At 39.0% G+C, this 15,707-nt stretch overlaps 1 protein-coding gene across 1 annotated transcript in view; it reads right to left on the bottom strand.

Moving 5' to 3' along the window:
• Positions 1–862: 862 nt before the first annotated feature.
• The window catches only part of LOC307029589 (secretory phospholipase A2 receptor-like), a gene marked incomplete at its 3' end in the record, with an annotated part of 32,686 nt that continues 17,841 nt past the window's right edge, over positions 863–15,707 (bottom strand). The window contains exons 3-8 of the mRNA XM_079665669.1: positions 4,766–4,828; positions 4,332–4,487; positions 3,503–3,724; positions 2,842–3,065; positions 2,191–2,513; positions 863–1,054 (exon numbers count right to left, since the gene is read on the bottom strand). Of these exons, the coding sequence (XP_079521795.1) occupies positions 863–1,054; positions 2,191–2,513; positions 2,842–3,065; positions 3,503–3,724; positions 4,332–4,474 (1,104 nt within the window). The 5' untranslated portion in view covers positions 4,475–4,487; positions 4,766–4,828. The remainder of the gene's footprint in view (positions 1,055–2,190; positions 2,514–2,841; positions 3,066–3,502; positions 3,725–4,331; positions 4,488–4,765; positions 4,829–15,707) is intronic.

Here is a 15,707-nt window from a genome sequence, read left to right as displayed (position 1 = left end):
CTACTTAATACTTGTATTCCATTACATCCCAGATGAAGATATTCTAATAATTACACTTCCTTGTATGATTCTTGCCCACTGAAAATTGTCTCAAAATGTGGTTATTTGATTTTGGATCTAAAAGTACCTAAATACATTTTTCTTTATGTGTTCTTTAGGCTACTTGAATTACCTAAAAATCCTCTAGTATACGTTGGAAAGTGCAAAGCTAAAAACATAGTTGTATTTATGAGCTCACCCAGCCATTTAGGAAACTACAATACAATGGAGGTGTACTGTAGTACTTCGAGCTGTTTTAGCACTACTAACATGGGCCTCATTCCCCAACTGTTCTTCAGAAGAAATCAACCACTTAAACGTTTTTAACAAAGATAATTGTATGAAGCTATATGATTTAAATAGTAATGATGGTTTAATAATTGTGTGCAGCGCAAGAACACTGGTACGAACAATTCTGCTGTTTAGGAACACATACTTGAGACTGACGGAGATTTCTCAGGACATTTATTCAGAACAAATTTTAAAAAGATAGCAAGACCTTGGTGAACGAGGCCAGATGTCACATGATTTTTGTGATTTAGTGATACACAGAGAGACATGTTTTAATTAGTTTATATTTAACTGAGCTTATACATCATAATTCATATGAGACAGGCGCATGTTAAATAAGAGAGGAGATTTAGGACATTTGACCAAGTTTACAGGTAAAATTTCAGAAAGTTGATCATACACTTGATACACTTCATACAAATTGATGTCCAATTTTATTCCTCAGTAAAATACATATTCCAATAACGTTTTCAAACGCTGCACTTCTGAACTTCTGATAGTGACCACCCTGAGGCAGATAATGGTGGTGGTGTCAGTATGAGCTATAACATAGGAAGTTCCTTTTCTCAGTGCAGTCTGTGATCTCCACTTTGCCCGTGCCATTCTTAGATAAGACCCCGCAGCCCTGCTCAACAGGGGGGCATGGAGGGAGGTGGGAGTACACCATACTCGCACCGTTCACCCACACCCAATGACCGGCCAGGAAACGGAGGCCTGCCCACACCTAATGAGAGGAAACATTTAATGAACTATTATTATAAAAGTCTCTTAAACTTGACGGGACACCTAGAAAAAGGTTAGTTACAACTCTATGTACTATTCATTTTCAAACCATTTAAGTTAATAATTGTGCATTCCAAGAGCCTAGAAAATCTATTTTTATTTGCATGATGTAATCTCTTTGTGAATGTTATAGGCCATTGAGATCTGGAAAAGAGAGATGCTAACACAGAAGCAAAGCAGAAAGAGAAAGAGAAAGAGAAAAAGCTTTTTTGGCATGTTTGCTAGATTAAAAGCTTTTATCAGTATGCACCATCTTGAGTTTGATAATCAGTACTTCTAATAAAGCCATTTGATCCATAAGAAGTGGAAGCAGAGGGGAAAACAAACAAACTTAAAGTGTAACTGTTTTTGTTGTGCTTTGTGTTTTATGGGTTTCTTTTATATATGCATGGTTGTAAATAAAGTGTATGTTGTAACCCAAAGTCGGATTCTACTGTATATAGTTAACTGTGAATAGAAGAAGAATAGCAGACTAGTAGTACAATAAGACTAGGTAAACGTACACAGTTTAAATGCTTTCACTAATCTTTTTTTAATGGATTCCAATGAAAACAGAGCGTGTGCTGTCACGTGTGGCCACCCCAAGATGAAACAAGCACTGAGCTCTCCGCCTTTTATGCGAGGCTGCTCCAAGCACTTTGAATTGAAATGATTTCAAGTTTTCGTAACCCTAAATGTTGCAGTCAGTGAGTGTTTGTCGTACGCGGATCATCCTCGCTCTACGACTAACAGACTAACTGTGAGAAAAAATATCTTCCAGTGGGTGTTAATTGTTAAAAACTTTGTCAAACAGGTACATCGTAGCAAACACAGATGATAAAATAAAGGGCCGAAGCTAGTCCTTCATACAACAGTGGTGATTTGCTGCCAGGATATTGTTGTCATAGAAGCAAACAAAAAAAGAAGTGGGAGCGTTTTTTAGATGAAGTGCTGTGAGGAAGTTTTCCTCATCAACCTGCCAGCGCCTTTCTGCCAGAAAAAGGCTCTAAGCGTGTTCCATAGCTGTAAAGCCATTTACATTTCCCTTTAAATTAGCTCACAGAGCAGTAGTTTTTGGAGATATGAATTCAAACTCGCCTCTTCAGTATCGCCCTCTTTGACCTTGTTCATCACGTTATCATGGTCTTCTGGCTGCACGCTGACCAACTCAAAGCGGATGTTGGAATTGTAGGGGGAATTAAGGGCTCTGCAGTGGTCCAGTGCATCCCTCCATGTCTTGTTCTCCTTTACCAGGACCAGGTTGTGCCTGAGGCAGACAAAGGGAAACCGGGTGGAGCAGTTTTGGGTAGCCATCTCTTTGTTTAAGGAGGAGATAGAGACACAATCGCCATTCTTCCCTGGCTCATCTTCTGCCCAATTTCTGAAGTCGGACACTCCTGTGCTCCACCTCCAAGTTTCACCTGAGGAAAATATTTTTTGAAAGGTCAGGTGAAGGTCTGTGTGTTTTACTGATGTCAGAAAATCTATCATCCATTCGATCATCAGCTTTATGGCTAAAGACAGCGGTTGAATTGTATGGAAAGAGAAAAACTAATTAAAAAAGAATCTAGCCTTGTATGTGTTTCAGGGGGTGGAGTAAGTGAGTTATCAAATCTTCAGGTAATTCTGATGGTGCTATCTACCAAAAAAAAAACATGATTGGACACGTTTTTAGAATACTGTATATACACAAGAATAGATTAAAAAAAGCACTAAGGTTGCGAAATGTGTATGTGTTTGTCTGTTTACCATCTCTGTGCAGTCCAGTCCAGACTTGAAAGACTTGTTCTTTGACATCGTTATCCAGATCTTCGATACTCCTGAAAGTGGCCAGATCAGTAAACTCCCTCTTGCAGTACTGAAGGGCTTCTGACCAAGTCTTTGACTGTAGTATTAGTTCGTAATCTAAGTGGTTACCGTGTGGATGGTGACAGAAGAAGAAGTAATAGGTTTCACATCTTCTTACATGATACCTTTCAAGAGAAATATGAAAACAATTATCAAGAGGATACCTTCGATGCAGAAATCCCAATTTCCCAAATATTCCAAAGTGTTGAGAGTTTACTGTGTTAGTCAAATTGGGACCACACTATTGATTCTTTAGCACATTTACTACAAATAACAAAACGTTGATCTTATTGCTGATGACCATTTTCCATTTCATATCTCAATATTTTTGAAGTGCTGTCCCTATCCTTGTGTTTGGTGGCCATTATAGTTCATTGTTTGCCTAAGAACACACATGCAAATAAACAAAACACAAGCAAACTAAGAAACAAATTCACCACTTTGACAACATAATAACAACAATAACTCTGATAAAGAACAAACTGTATGGTATAATATATAATCTGCTATACAATCAAAATCATTGCAATCTCTAAATCAGTGCATAACAATTGACCCTTACTTTTTTTCACTGTAATGGACACTAACGCATCCTTTGTTGCTGTATCGGGGAGGATGTGTAAAAGGAAGGACGTAGTTGGAGCTTTCTCCATTGCTCCATGCCAATTCTTCATCTCTTTTTTTGTACAAGCCGATCCAGGCATGATACTTCTCCAAGTGCAAACTGTCTTCATCAGTCTGGGTTTTGATGGTGGCCAAGTCAGTGTTATGAGCTGTGTTTGAACTGGACAAAAAAAAGGAATTTGAAACACAATCTGTAACAAAAAGAATGCACATGCTAACGTTTTCTATTCCACAGTAATCTCAAAATGTACCAAGTCTAATTGGATGACTTTAGTTAAGCACACATTTGGTCATACAACAAAGTATTACAATCTTATTTTATTGATTTAAATTTGAGTATTGTGCTACAGGAAAAGTTGAAGGATCACCAAAGTACAAGGACATGAATGTTTGTAGCAAATATCATGAAAATCCATCCAGATATGTTTCTCTGAAAACAACTAATACCAACCTCATGGTTAGACTAGAATACATTTAGTAGGATGTCTATAGTTAAAAGGATTTCTCCTTGAGGACCATGAATCCATCAAATTAAAAACCTAAAATGTTTCTGTCTTGACCAAAGTGCTGGTCAGTCCTTAGCGTCTAAAATACGTGTCACTCGCATGAAATTCCGTTTAATCATTTATTGTTCCAGGTGTCTTTATGATCCCCTGAACATTTTCATTCTGTTTTTATTCAAGTTTTACATTCAAGTCTTACTTTTTATAATCCCAATAACCAATTCTCACTTCCAATTGCTATGTGAATACAAAGTAAATCCCCACTTCCTGCAGTAGCTTTGAGCCTCTTGCCAGTTGAGATGCTCTTGGACGTAAACGTAATATCTCTGCACTACTGATCCTAGTCCAGACACAGTACTGCTGAGGAGGAGGGGGAGGAGGAAGGGTCCTGAGAAGCCGCTCTTCATCCTCTACAGAGTTCTGTTGAACAAAAAGCATCATTTAAAACCCTGAGGGGCTATTGTTTGTAGTGAGAATAAACACTAAAAGTTGCACAGCTGATGAATGTAGCAATGGATCTCTTAATATCTCAGACAGTATATCTGTGAATATTGTGATTTTGTATAAAGAACTATGGCTCGTAATTGTATAACGACCTGTACAAGCAATACATAGACACAAAACAACTTCAATCATTGTCAACCACCTTACTAAACATTTAACTGAGCCCCAGTGTTAATGTGTTGAATCAGAGTTACCTGTATCAATGCTTGTTTTGGCGTCTATTGTGCTGCAATGTCTTCAGTTAGAATCACCCGTCGCTGCTCGATGAGCGACCAACAAAAAAAAAAAAAAGCTGATCATCAACAATCTTCCAGTTTGACGGATCAGAACAACCATTTGACCAGCAGGCACAATTATATAAACTGTTTGCTCAATGTTGCTCCATTTCCATAAAATATTTGACTGTTGGAGACAGGGAGGCATGCAAAAACAAATCTGCTGCGTCATTGTAATGTTTAAGTCACATCGAGAAGTTTTTGTTAAAGTTCAGTGAAACTGTGACTGAACTTAATTATCTTGATTTAATTATAAAATAAAATGTAATAAAAAACATTTTCATTTCTGAGAGAGTTGACTTTAGCTGAGAGGAACTAGTGACTGACACAATAAAATAAAGTGCATAGTCAAGAGAGTAACTTGGGTTTGAAGGTTGATCAGAAACATTGTAGAGCTGTTTAAAGGCCAATTAGCAAAGCACATCACAAAAATGATTTTGTTATAATCCCGTCCTTACAGTCTTCAGGTATGGCTGAAGGGAACATTAATCAAATTTGTTTTACACAACATTTTTATATGGGTCAATATCATTATTGGATGTTTTAAGCTCAAATAGCATTGGGACTGTAATGTGTTGTCCCTGTGTACATGTTAGGGTTTAAATTTAGCTGATGTAATTTTGCAAAGCTTTAATAAATGTTTTGTAATCAAGGCTTTTTTTTCCTAAAGTTTAAATGTGTTTTTCCTACTTTTTTTTTTATTCAGTCCTTGGTTTCCATTATTGGCCATAAAACACTTATCACGTGAATTTCATTATATATTTTTGAAATCCATTGGCGGAATGCAAATTCTACTAATGCAGTACTTATAGATGAGGTTGTTTTTTCGTTTAAGGTTAACTTGTACTATTATTATCCCATCAAATCTCAGAGGAAAACATTCTTCAGATCAGACTTCTATCATCATTTATTTGTAATCTTTATAAATAACTTAAGTAAGAGGTGTTCCTTTTATTGTTGAGAAAACTACTCAAAAAGCCTCTAGGATTAGCTGGAACGTGCAAAGCACTAAGCTTTTGTTAGTGTGCACCCTCTTAAGAGTTTGTAGTCGGTGTAATCTGTTTTCCTTTTATTATGTTTTTTATGTATTATGATGATATTTATGTGTGCATGGTTGAAGCTATGTTTATATCTACTGTATGAGCATACATGCATGGGTGCATTATGGTATTTTAACAACACAATAACAATTGAACACTTATCCTTTGATAGCATCCCATGCTTCTCTTTAAAGTTATTTATCAACTGACTCACCGACTACAGAACTACCTTCACTTTAAACATATGAGTCCAGTGCTACTTATTTAGACAACTGTTAAGGCTTTCTTGTCTTAAGTTTTTACAACTTTTCTGTTAAATTTCGGTGTTCACATGTCTCTGCCATCTCCTGCCATTTTATAGAGATTTGTGAGGCGTTTACCTACTAAGTCAAGAGTAGGTATAGAGTAGACGGTTAGTCCATACGAGGCCGAAACGGAAACGCGGATTCGGAGCCCGAATCCGATACACTTTGATAACGGCTCCCAAAGTGGGTAGGTCTGGAGACTAAACGCTTGCAGCTCCGTGTGTACGCCCTATACGATCATTTCCTGAAAACGATGACGCTATAGCCCCGCCTCTCCTGCTCACCCCCGCGTCAATGCTGATGCGTTTCGCCAACAACAACAACAATGGCGGATCACAGGGTTGCGTTCGCGCTCCAGACGCTACTGACCATGCTACAGATTTTTGTGCAAAATCTACAGCTCCTCTACCACAACCATCAGCAACAATAATAATATAACATAATATTAATAATAATAATAATAATCGTCATCGGTCTTATCCACTGCTTTTAGTGTATTTTGTGGCTGAAGTACAGCGCCACTTACAGGCCCGGCATATGTACTACAGCCCCTCCAGCGTTGAAGCGTCTTCGTGTGAACGGACACGTTTCTTGAGCCGATTCCGTGTGGAATACCTTTTTGAAAACGACTTCTGTTCGTTTTCCTCTCCATTTCGGGCCTTAAACTAAAGAGATTTCCCTGCAAAGCCCCTGCCGCCAATCCCGATCGGCATGCACTTTGCCTTCCAGCCATTCCTGCGACAGATGACCAGCTCCTGTACTTCAATAGCGATCTCTCATGGGCCTCCTCCAAGCCACCGGGAATCTTGAACAATTATTGGTTGCTGTGGTACTAGGAAAACGTAAGCCTTTATGAAGGTGTACCTTCATAAAGTACCGGCCTTGCCCTTGAGCCACTGGGCTGAACTCACTTCTTCAGTATCGCCCTCTTTGACCTTGTTCATTACGTTATCATGGTGTTCTGGCTACACGCTGACCAACTCAAAGCGGATGCTGGAATTGTAGGGGGAATTAAGGGCTCTGCAGTAGTCCAGTGCATCCCTCCTTGTTTTGTTCTCCTTTACCAGGACCAGGTTGTCCCTAATGCAGACGAAGGGAAACCGGTCGGAGCAGTTTTGGGTAGCCATCTTTTTACCTAAGGAGGAGATGGAGACACAGTCGCTGTCGTTTCCCGTCTCATTTAATGCCCAGTTTGAGTAATCCGACAACCCTGTGCTCCACCTCCAAGTTTCATCTGCGGAAAAGATTTGGAAATTTCATGTTAAAGTCTGTGTGTTTAACTGATCAAATACATTTTACATTCAAGCATCAGCTTTATGGCTAAAGCAATGGATGAAGTGTATGGAGAATAATCGAATAGGTCAACATAACAAGTTTTTAGGTATATTTTATGTGTTTCAGGTGGTGGAATAAGTTCATTATAAAATCTTCAGCTATTTATGAAAGTGACTACACTGATTTGGGGCCATCTTCAAAACATTTTACGAATGGATGAGTTTTTGGAGTGAATTCATAAGATTAGTTCATAAAAGCACACAGGGTTGCAATTGTGTTTGTCTTTACCATCTCTGTGCAATCCAGTCCAGACTTGAAAGTTTTGTTCATTGATATCTGAATTCAGATCGATCGGAGTTATTTCTGAAAGTTGCCAGATCATCAAACTCACTCCTGCAGTACTGCTGGGCTTCTGACCAAGTCTTCGATTGTGGTATAAATATGTAATTGAAGTGGTCCCCATGTTGCTCGTGACAGTAGAAGTAGTAATAGTAATCACAAGTTGTTCCATAAAACCTTTCAAAATAAATATGAAAGCAATTACAAAGAGGAAGAATTAGATGCATAAATCAACTGTGTCCAAAATAAATTCCAAGGTGTGGAATTTGACTATGTTAGAAGCATCATTTTGTTTTTTTGGGTTATTTATCTACTTTCGTAAACAATTCAAATCAAGAATTTTGAGTGCTTTCCCTATTCTCCTTTATGGTGGCCAATAGAGCTCAATGTGCTGCAACTTATGAAAAACACATGCAAATAAACAAAAGACAAGCAAAGTAAGTAACACACTTCCCAACACATCACCATTAGCAGCATTAAGAAACACAAAATCCATCCAAAACACAAGCAAATACCAAAATGCTGCATTTCATATAAAACAATAGAACTAGTAAAACCTCAGACATAAGACAAATTAAAGACCATCTTGCAGGTTGTTGTTTTTTCTACATTTATGCTTAAACTTGCTTGAAAATTACAATTAAAAAAAGTGAATGTAGGATTTGATATGTATTACGAGACATAATGGCAGGAATTCGGAGGGAAAGGAGCAATTTTGAGCTCTGCTCTTAAAAACTGCTTTTTTTAACGTCATACGTCAAACGCGTCATATTACGTCACATGGGGGAGCAACTTTCTCGGACTCGTTCTCTGCCCAATCCGCGGTAGTAGTTTGTAGTTGGTTTGAGCGGTTGTGATTTAGTGAGCTGGTATTTTTTCGGTAATTTTACATTGCATTTCACCATTTGTAATCATAGTGAGCTTGTGTTTGTGCAGGTTGCACAAACTCAAGCCTGTCAGGGCATCGAGTCCACAGTTTCCCTCACGGGAAAAGGACCGGAGCTAGCGTTCGTTCCTGCAGCACATACTCCGTCTCCACAGCTTTATCAAGAAACCGTATTACATCTCTCTCCCCCCCTTTGCTCCTCTCTCTCCCCCCTTCGCTGCTCTCTCTCCCCTCCGGTACACGGCACCGTAAGACATAGTGTATAGTTGCATAAGGTAACGCTGTGATGGCTGTACTGCTCCAGCCGTCTCCTTTGTGTTTGTTTGTTTCCCCCTGTCTGTGTTGTTTGTGTGGGCGTGGTGGCTATCACTCCTGGCTCCCGGCTCAACCTCCACTCACCTCCTGCAATCAGCTGTGTACCCTCCCCAACTACACACCTGCTTTCCATCAAGCCATTTACAACGGCATATCAACGGAGGCTCCACAACCTTTCTCCGCCAGATCGTCAAGTATCAGCCGTATCTCGCGTCTCCCCTCCGGTCAGCACCGTAGTGTGGAGTTGCATTAGGTCAGGGGTTCCCAAAGTGGGGGTCGCGACACCCCGAGTGGGGGTCGCGAGATGACTACAAAATAAAAATGGAAAATTAAAAAATATATATATATATTTTTTTTAAATTATTATTAATAATAACGTTTGCATAGACATTTTCAGGGGCGGACTAGCCATCTGTATAATAGCGCAGTGTTTCTCAAACTTTTTTTCACCCCCCCACCCCCACCACGTCGACAGGGGGTCGCCAGTCTCTGGCACTGTTATTTTGGGGGTCGCGGGCTGAAAAGTTTGGGAACCCCTGCATTAGGTAACGCGAGATACGGCTGATACTTGCGCATTAGTTTCTGTTATGGATCAGTATCAACAGTCCTGCCAGTAACGTTACTATATTATCAATACTACTTTAGTTATAGCCTGATATATGATTGCTAACTTTACAATGTTGTGATGTGACTGACGTTAGCTAACATGCTAACGCCGGTCACTTACCAAGACAGCTGCTCTGTTCTCCACTAGTTCTCCACACACCAAAGCTCCATTTCTCTCCGATGGCCGTTATTTTTTCTAATCCTTGGCTGCTCCTGGTCTCTTGGACGCCTAGCAGGCTCATAATTATAATCATATGCATTCGAATATATATTTTCAACCTCTTCTGTGTCAAAACTAGCATTGTGATCCATGTTTATTCATACGTTAGACCGGCCGCTCTCCGCCTTGTTTCCCCCATGTTACGTCACACGCGGGAGGTCACGTGCCGAGGCTTTTTTATGCGGAAGTGAAAATTTCTTACAAAAACGACGCCAGATGTCACTGTAGTGTATATTTCTGTATATGTTTTTGAAAATCTAGTGTATTCATAATTTTCCTACACATTTATTCACAGGTGTTTTTAACCTGAAAGTTGCTCTTTAACTTTGGAACTAATATCTCCCATAATATCACTAACACAATCAGTATATTGGAAGGAACACAAACACAAAAAACTGAAAATCTTTAAAACCTTAGTCTTCCCATAACACATGTGAATCTGTAAATGAGCATCAACCAACCAATCAAATAATGTTTCTATTTTATTTGATCCCTTTCACACATAGAGGTCACTACAGTGGACAGATGTTTTTCAAAAGGTGTTTTCTTGTATATGCATGGGTTTTGATGGCATGGTTGCACCATCAGCCACTAAATAGGAGCCTATTGCATATACTATACTATATAGACTCAGTGGAAAGTCAGTGTAAGTGCATGATACATTTCTCTAAAGTTAACCAGGATGGACGAGAGAAAGCCAGATGGACTGAATCACTCGTCGATATCTTGCCAATCCTTTTATGGAAAGCGCCCCCTGCAGTTATAACAATGTTGGTGACATCAAGTAACAACTAAGGAATCATATAATTCATAAATTGTCAAAGTATTGATTTTATGTTTGCTGGAAATTATGATTAATCACCTGTCATATATTAAAACTACAATTCATACTGTTACTGCTACTGTTGTTCTTGAAAATACCTCATTTGCAATATCTTTTTGGGCCGTAAATCAATATACTTATGTTATTATAATGTAATTTTAGGTTTGCACATCTTTATTTATCATTTTCTCCAAATGTACATGTCTTCAGTTCAAACTTTAACGCATACTGTCCAGCTAAGTGGACATATACAAAAAAAGGGTAACACTTTATATTAAGGCACACAAATTAACCATCAACCAGTTGTTAATTAGCATGCATATTGGCAGTATATTAGTCATTATAAAACACTTATTGCCTTATTCTACATTACCATATTCTACAAGTAATAAGCCATTAGTTGAGAGTTTTTCCTCAATAACCCTCTAATTAGTGCTTATTTATTGCAAGTAAGGAAGTTATTGTGCATGAGTTTTGGTCTTAATATGCTCTGCTCAATATGGGCCTAATAAGGCAGTAGTAGCACAAGAATAGTAATTCTCCCATAATAACACTTAACAAATATGATCTCTTCTTATGTAACAAGACATGAAACTATAAGTGTTAATTGTGTTTAAATAACTCAAAATTAGGTATTTCTATCTCAGAATATGTTCCCTATTTTAAAGTGAAGTCTTGTTCAAAACCAATAAGCTAGTAATTTGACTCTAATTGACCTGAACAGATTCCCTATTCTAAAGTTGCCTCCTCTTCACACTTTGTAAATACATTATAGCACACAACTACTGAAATGAACCTCAACAGTACATGAACAAAGTAGGCACACGATGACATATGTTTTATTAATGAACCACTAAAGAGAGGTTCAGAAACATACCAAGGCTGAGAACACATCGGCCTTTGCAGCCTGTACTTTTTAATAAAACAGATTGTATGTATTTGTGATCATACTGTGTGACCTGCTTGTATGTATTTACACAATAGGTGTACTGTTCTCTCTATGTGTTGTACTGTCTCAGAATGAACATAGATTAGAAGGTCCCATTTCATGGCCATTTCCACTGATCATAATTCCATTGTCGAGGTCTACTAGAATAGATTTATATTGTGCAATTTTCCAAAATCACTTTGGTTTCTCATACAGCATCTCTGTAAACTACGTGTATTCACTGAATTTCACTCTCTGCCTTTAACGGCTCGTTGTAGCTCCAATAGCTCCAGCCCCCACCCTCCCTGTGAGCACAGTGTGCTCTGATTGGTCGCAACGTTGTGAATCGCGCTGAGCTCCGTGGAGGTGTGGTTTCCTTGTTTAGCAATACACAGTGAAACACAGCCAAACTCACCATGAGCACACACAAAGTCACAGCCGAAGTAAAAACAATAAGTGTGGCTTGATATTGAGTTAGAAAAAGGTTGATAAACGCTGTGAGAATGGGTCTGCAGAGAGAATTTTGCCGCGATCCCAACTGTCTGTTATCAGCCTGCAGCCAGGGAGGAGAGATCACAGGCCAGCCAGCTGGTTCAACCTAACCTGGATATGTTTGAGTTAGCCGGTTGGCCTAATCCAAAACATACGCGCTCTCGCTAAACGGTACTACGACGCGGGTTATCAAGTGGATCAATCAAGCCAGCCGTGTCCTATCTAGTTAGGTGCGCGTTCCCATGAAAGGGGTGGTATTTGGAGCATTCAACCAATCACAAACATGGAAAAGCGTACTGACAGCGCCGCGTCATACTTCCTGAATGAAAAGTCAACTATAATATTAGACATATGAAGAAGTTAAACTTTAAACATCATGACTTAAATACTTTATCCTGGATAAAAGCCACAGAGTTGCACCTGCAAGGTGAATACAGCTGATAAAAGAAAACGTGTTTGAATGCGTACATTAACAGGTTTATGATATCACTGCCCCGTCTAAGACACGATCTGACTTTAACTATATTTGACTCGAGTGTTTCGTCAACTTAATGTGTTGCATAAAATAATACTTCTGCATACAGTATGTGACACTGTAAGTGTTGCACGGCCAGATACGACTCAGCTGACTCAGATAAGGAAATATATGATACATTATGATGATGTGATATGCCGCGGACTGTACTGTACTTAATGTTACTCTGATCTGGTTACTTATGTTGTGGCAGATATGTAGTAAGCTTTCTTAACGCTAATGTTATAATAGTCAGATTGCTCTGAAGATGGGAGGTGATATTCTATTAATGTTCACGTTCACACAGTCGGTGATTTTTGCCGGCCGTCTTTCCTGCAACGGCAGCTTTTCTGTATTTCCTTTCTCTTGTAATATGACTTGATTGCTTTAAACTCCGCACACTGAGCTCTGATTGGTCAGCAGGCAGTGCTTTCACTGAGTTGAGCTCTTAGCCTGCAACCTAACCTGCTCCGGGGCAGGTTAGCCACACAGCATAAGTTACCATGGAGATCTAGCCTGCTAAAAAGAGAACCAGCTTTGTAGGACCGGAAACCCCGAGTTTTCCCTGAAGTTAGCCGGCTAAGCAAAAATCCTGCTTCGTAGTATACCCCCCAGCAGAGCTGCATGCACTGAGTGTGTGTGTGTGAGGAAGTCCGTGGATTGGTCAATCCAACGAACTCACGGCTCCACGGATTGGTCCATTTGGTTCCGGGTAACTCATGACATCATGAGTTACCCGGAAGAATCAATGGACAGTGACGTATCTCCAACGAGGCGTTTTGGGGAGGTATTTTCTGTGTTAGAGTTTCACTCGCTACAGCGTGTACTTTGAGGGTTTTGACTCTGCAGACCATTTAAATGCATAAAAAACATCATAACACACAAGGGGACGGGTAATAACCGGAAAAGCATGACATGGGACCTTTAAACAGCCAGCCAAACTCTTTTGAGAGCCAGGGAATGGGCAGCCATGCTCCTTTATTGACTTATTTGCAGTCCACTGACATTCAAACGGAGTGAAACTATACAAAAAGAAGTTACAAGGCACTTAATGATCTCATACACATGCAAGTGTAACATGCACATATTAACACATAGGACCGCTAAGTGTAAACAAGGCCAATATAGCTAATGCTAGCTGTGCAATAAGCATGTGTACAGGCCATGGATGTATAATAAGAACGGTACAGGCTAGTATGGCTAACGCTAGCATGTATGCTAACGCTACCGTGTATGCTAACGCCAGCGCGAATGCTAACGCAAATGCTAGCGCGAATGCTAGCGCGAATGCTAGCGCGAATACTAACGCATTTTCTCATTGTGTTCAAACCGTTTAAACATCTCCAAATGTCACCACATAAACACAATAAATGTTACTAATCCTTACAATGTAAGTTATGTAACGGCCCGTCCACACAGCAGCGTTACCTGGAAATCTTCGCTTTGCTTCCCCACAATGCAGTTCGGCAAAAAGCGAGGCAACGTGACGTCACCCCATTCAAAGTGAATGGGCAGAAGTGTTGGAAGATTTTTTAACGCTGCTGTGTGGACGGGCCGTAGACGTCCCCGTTTGTATTGGCCTGTCCCCGGTTGAAACTGTCCCCGGAAATGTCCCCGTTTTTTAATGTACGTTAAAAACACATAGCAACGTGAAATAAGGCAGACATGAAACGTCAGGAAACACTGGGTAAACAGACTGTGGTCAAGCCAGCCCCCACTTCGGAAAACACAGTCAAGCCAGCCCGCACGTTGTATTGCGGTGCGCGAACATCCTATGCATTACGGTAGAGGCCTGTAAAAACTGCCTTCAAACTAAAAGCGATTACTCGGTCAATAACAAATATACCTACAAAAACACACCAAACATATTTATATATACTGGAACTTAAATTAAGAAATATGTAATATATAATGTGATCAATAATCATTTAAAACAAACTACGTATAACTACCACACTATAACTGAGTGAATGTAAAATGTAAATATACAGTTATAAAGACATATCTGACATTTCCACTGGGTGACTAATTTCAATTGATGTTGACACCATCTCACAACACTAGTAAAATAACATTACTTTCTGAAGCACAATTTAAAATGTATGCTGTTTAAAATCTCAAATTAGATCTATTGTCCATCTATATTATGATTATTATTTAATGGAAACTGTCCATAATCAAAGAGTCATTCGAAGTCAATCAAATTATTTCACTTCAGGGTGACTGCAGGAGACCCCATCTAGACAATCAGAGAAAAGCAGGACAATCTGATGTAGAATTTCAAAATAAAATACTTTTTAAATTTCATATATGGGCTATCGTCCTTCTGTTTTTATACAAGAATAAATAAAAAACTGTCAAATAATCAAAGACTCATTCCACTCCAGGGTGATAGCAGGACACCCCATCTAGTCACTCAGAGGGAATCAGGACAATCCAGCGCCATATAGATAGAAGAGTTACGACAACGGAAGTCCAAAAACGGTTATCGTCACGTGGTTCATGCAGACGAGGATCGTTCCCCGGAAGTTCATGGCGGGCAATGTGAATGCATTGATAACAGGAGATAGAACTACGATTTTTGGTAATTATTAGAGAATAAAGGTTTTGATTTGCAATATTTATACAACAAATCAATATGTGTATGTATTTACATCAATATGTTTTAAAAAATAAAATACAATTTGCTAATATTAAGTGATAATATTAGGATTAGTGTGAATAACTAGTTTACATGTTAGGCTAACAGTGCCTTGGTTAAAGAGCCTGTTGCTGTTTATTTATAGCTTTGAATTCTTTAAAACCAATATTATCTTCTTAAACTTGTATGGTAGTCAGGAGCATCACTTTCTAATGTTTATTGATATATTTAGTAGGGCTGTACCCGAATATTCGACTATTCGAATATTCGTTCGTTGGCCAACTATTCGGGTTTCAATTTCATTATTCGGATATTCGTTTTTTTTCTTTTTTTTTTTTCTATAAATGTATGCTATTAATAAAGGTGAATTGCCATATTCTTATACTATATTTATACTTTTGAATTGCACTGTTAAAATGCGGAAATATATACAATCTCAGCCTGTGCTCCTGACATCGCGTTCACTCTCAGTCACGA

The sequence above is a fragment of the Notothenia rossii genome (genome assembly GCF_949606895.1).
Source record: "Notothenia rossii genome assembly, chromosome: 2".
Classification (NCBI taxonomy): Eukaryota; Metazoa; Chordata; class Actinopteri; order Perciformes; family Nototheniidae; genus Notothenia; species Notothenia rossii.
Note: the sequence above shows the minus strand (reverse complement) of the source record. Positions and strands in the feature narration are given on the sequence as shown.